Source organism: Terrapene carolina, unplaced genomic scaffold, assembly GCF_002925995.2.
Source record: "Terrapene carolina triunguis isolate 2854851 unplaced genomic scaffold, T_m_triunguis-2.0 Scaffold751, whole genome shotgun sequence".
In the NCBI taxonomy this organism is placed as follows: domain Eukaryota; kingdom Metazoa; phylum Chordata; order Testudines; family Emydidae; genus Terrapene; species Terrapene triunguis.
In genome coordinates this window covers 621,043-623,815 of record NW_020665102.1, presented here as the reverse complement: position 1 = coordinate 623,815, position 2,773 = coordinate 621,043, and the positions used below count along the sequence as shown (strand labels likewise).

The following is a 2,773-nucleotide window of genomic DNA, read 5'->3' as shown; positions in this document are numbered from 1 at the left end:
GGGGGGGAGGCTCTACCTGAAGCACTCGTGAATCCACAGGCGGGTGAGGCTGGGCTTGGTATCGTGGAAGTCCTTGTGCGCCCGCAGCATGCCCTGGAACACCTGCGCCAGGGGCAGAGCCTGAGCCACCGGCCGGGAACCCTCCCCTGCCCGCCCCGCCCCCCCAAGCTGCTCGCCTGGGCCAAGCCCTTCCCCAACGCGGGTCCCAAACGGAAACAGCCCCCTAGAGGGGACAGGCCCCCGCCCCATTCCCTGCCCCCCTGAGCCAGCCAGTCCCTGCCCTGGGGCTGGGTGGCAGCTGGCACCCCCTAGAGGGGACAGGCCCCAGGCCCATTCCCCGCCCCCCTGAGCCAGCCAGTCCCTGCCCTGGGGCTGGGTGGGAGCCGGCACCCCCTAGAGGGGACAGGCCCCAGGCCCATTCCCTGCCCCCCTGAGCCAGCCAGTCCCTGCCCTGGGGCTGGGTGGCAACTGGCACCCCCTAGAGGGGACAGGCCCCAGGCCCATTCCCTGCCCCCCTGAGCCAGCCAGTCCCTGCCCTGGGGCTGGGTGGGAGCTGGCACCCCCTAGAGGGGACAGGCCCCAGGCCCATTCCCAGCCCCCCTGAGCCAGCTGTTCCTAGAAGCCTCTCGCCCAGAACCCGTCTGCGTGTGGCTGCTCCTGTGACGGGCAGGATGGGGACCCGACGTGCAGGACACACTGAGGGGCTGGCACTGGGCACCAACACCAAACCTCTGCTGGATTCCTCCCTGTGCCAGCCCCACTCATGCCAGGGGCCTTCTGTGCCCCCAACCCCCGTGTGTGGGCACAGCAGATACTGTGAGCGGGGCCCCCTGGCTCCATGCTGGGCTCTGGGCTCGGCTCTGACCCAGGGGGCGAGCGGGGCACCAGCCGGGTACCTTGGAGATGTCGCGCAGGTTGAAAAGGTAGTGGATCTTGGCGGGCGTGGGCAGGAACTTCTGCACCACAGCGTGGTACAGCTCGACCGTGGCCTCGGTGGTGACGTTGCCAAGCGGCTTTACCGCCTCCTCGAAGTTCTGCAGCTTCTGGTTGAGCATGGTGCCGAAGATGCGCCGGATCTGCGTCTCCTGCGGGGCGGCCAGAGCGGCACCTAGCGCCAGTCGCTCTCCACCCCGCCCCCTGTGGGTCCCCCCGTTCCCGGTGCAGCAGAGAGGGGACACAGCTGACTGGGCTGTGGGCATCCTGGGGGCTGAGAGGCCTGGCACCCGCCTGCTCTAAGGAAGGGGTGCCCAGGGGCAAATGGCACCGGGGAGAGGGGGCCCCAAGGCCCAGCTGTTGCACAAAGCTGCTCTGATTCTGTTGCGTGGCACGTGGCTAAGCCGTCCTTACCGTGGGGAAGGTCATGTTGATGAGGTTGAATCTGCTCTGAAGCCGGCCGGATATGACGGTTCGGCCGCCCCCCGGGGGGCCCATGGCCGCCATCAGGAACATGTCCTGAGGGGAGACAACCAAAGTCAAGCGAGGCCTTTCTTCTCCCCCCAGCCGGAGGGGCCCGCGGCGCGAGAGGGGCGGCACGACTGCCGCATACTAATAGTACTGCAGCGGCAGCACCCGGCGCTGATGTCTGCTATGGCCCACGCTAACTAGATTCCGGGCACAGGCGCCCACCTCAGCAGGTGCCCTGTCCGCATGGACTGTCGGAACGACCTCCCCGTGGCGCAGCCGCCATCCCCGCCAGCTTTTCCCACCGGGATTGGGGGGGGCTCTTAAGTACCCGTCCCAGGAGGGGGTGGGACAGTTCTCTGGCCTGTGCCAGCGCGCCTGTCCGGCTTTGGAACCCATCCAGCTAGTAACCGGAGGAGAGCAAAGCGCTGCCCTGGGCCCCGGCGCTGCCAGCTCCCCCGGCCTGCAGGGACTCCGCCTCCGCCGAGCTCCCCCGGCCTGAAGGGGGGACGCGCTGAAGAAAGGGGGCAGGCCCAGGTGAGGGGCAGGTGACACAGCTGAGCCCCTCCCTGGGCAGCGAGCCACGCAGCGCCCGGCAGAGAGGCAGCACCGAGGGGGCTTGGGTTGGCACAGCTCAGTGCTGGGTACCCCCCCCCAAATGAGACTGTGCAGAGAACCCTCAGAGAAGTGTTTCCAGGGGCCGAGCCAGCCGCCCGTCTGGCTGCAGGAGAACAGTCCCTGGGAGGACGTGCCTGCCCGGCCGGCCACCCCCGAGACGCAGTAGGTGCGAGCCATGGGGCTCGCAGCCCAAGCCCCGGAGGGAGGCAGGCGGGCAGCGTCGCAGACCGGCGGCGCCGGGCTCCTCACCTTGATGTATTTGATGGTTTGCTTCTCGCGGTCGTACCAGAAGCCGTAGTCGATCCAGAGGCGCAGCAGCTCCAGCGGGGGCTGGGAGCCGAAGGCGTCCTTGGCCGGCATGTTGAGGTCATCCATGAAGGTGATCATGCTCTTGCCGCCCATGGGCACGTAGACCCCCTTGGTCCTCTTCTCCACCCGGCTCTCGATGATGTTCTGCACGTTGTTGGATGTGGTCTGGGGGGGGTGGGGCAAGGTTGAGCAGGGACCTGAGTCCAGGGACGGCAGGGGGCTTGCGGCTCCATGGGACGGGCCCAGGGCACAGCCCCACCCAGGGGTCAGCCCTTCCCCGTGGGCCAACAGGCACGTCACTGGACTGAGAGCTTGGATGTGACTGCCAGCCTGTGACTACCTGCCCAGCCACCAACGCCTGCCCGGCACCTGCCCAGCCTCCCCCTGCCAGCCAGTGACTACCCGACACCTCCCCAGCCTCCCCCTGCCAGCCAGTGACTACCCG

General features: G+C 68.3%; 1 protein-coding gene across 1 annotated transcript in view; it reads right to left on the bottom strand.

The window, feature by feature from the left end:
* DNAH2 (dynein axonemal heavy chain 2) overlaps positions 1–2,773 on the bottom strand; it is a 153,477-nt gene that overhangs the window by 60,634 nt on the left and 90,070 nt on the right. Inside the window, exons 49-52 of the mRNA XM_029913626.1 lie at positions 2,269–2,493; positions 1,348–1,452; positions 897–1,085; positions 17–102 (exon numbers count right to left, since the gene is read on the bottom strand). Coding sequence (XP_029769486.1) covers positions 17–102; positions 897–1,085; positions 1,348–1,452; positions 2,269–2,493 — 605 coding nt within the window. The remainder of the gene's footprint in view (positions 1–16; positions 103–896; positions 1,086–1,347; positions 1,453–2,268; positions 2,494–2,773) is intronic.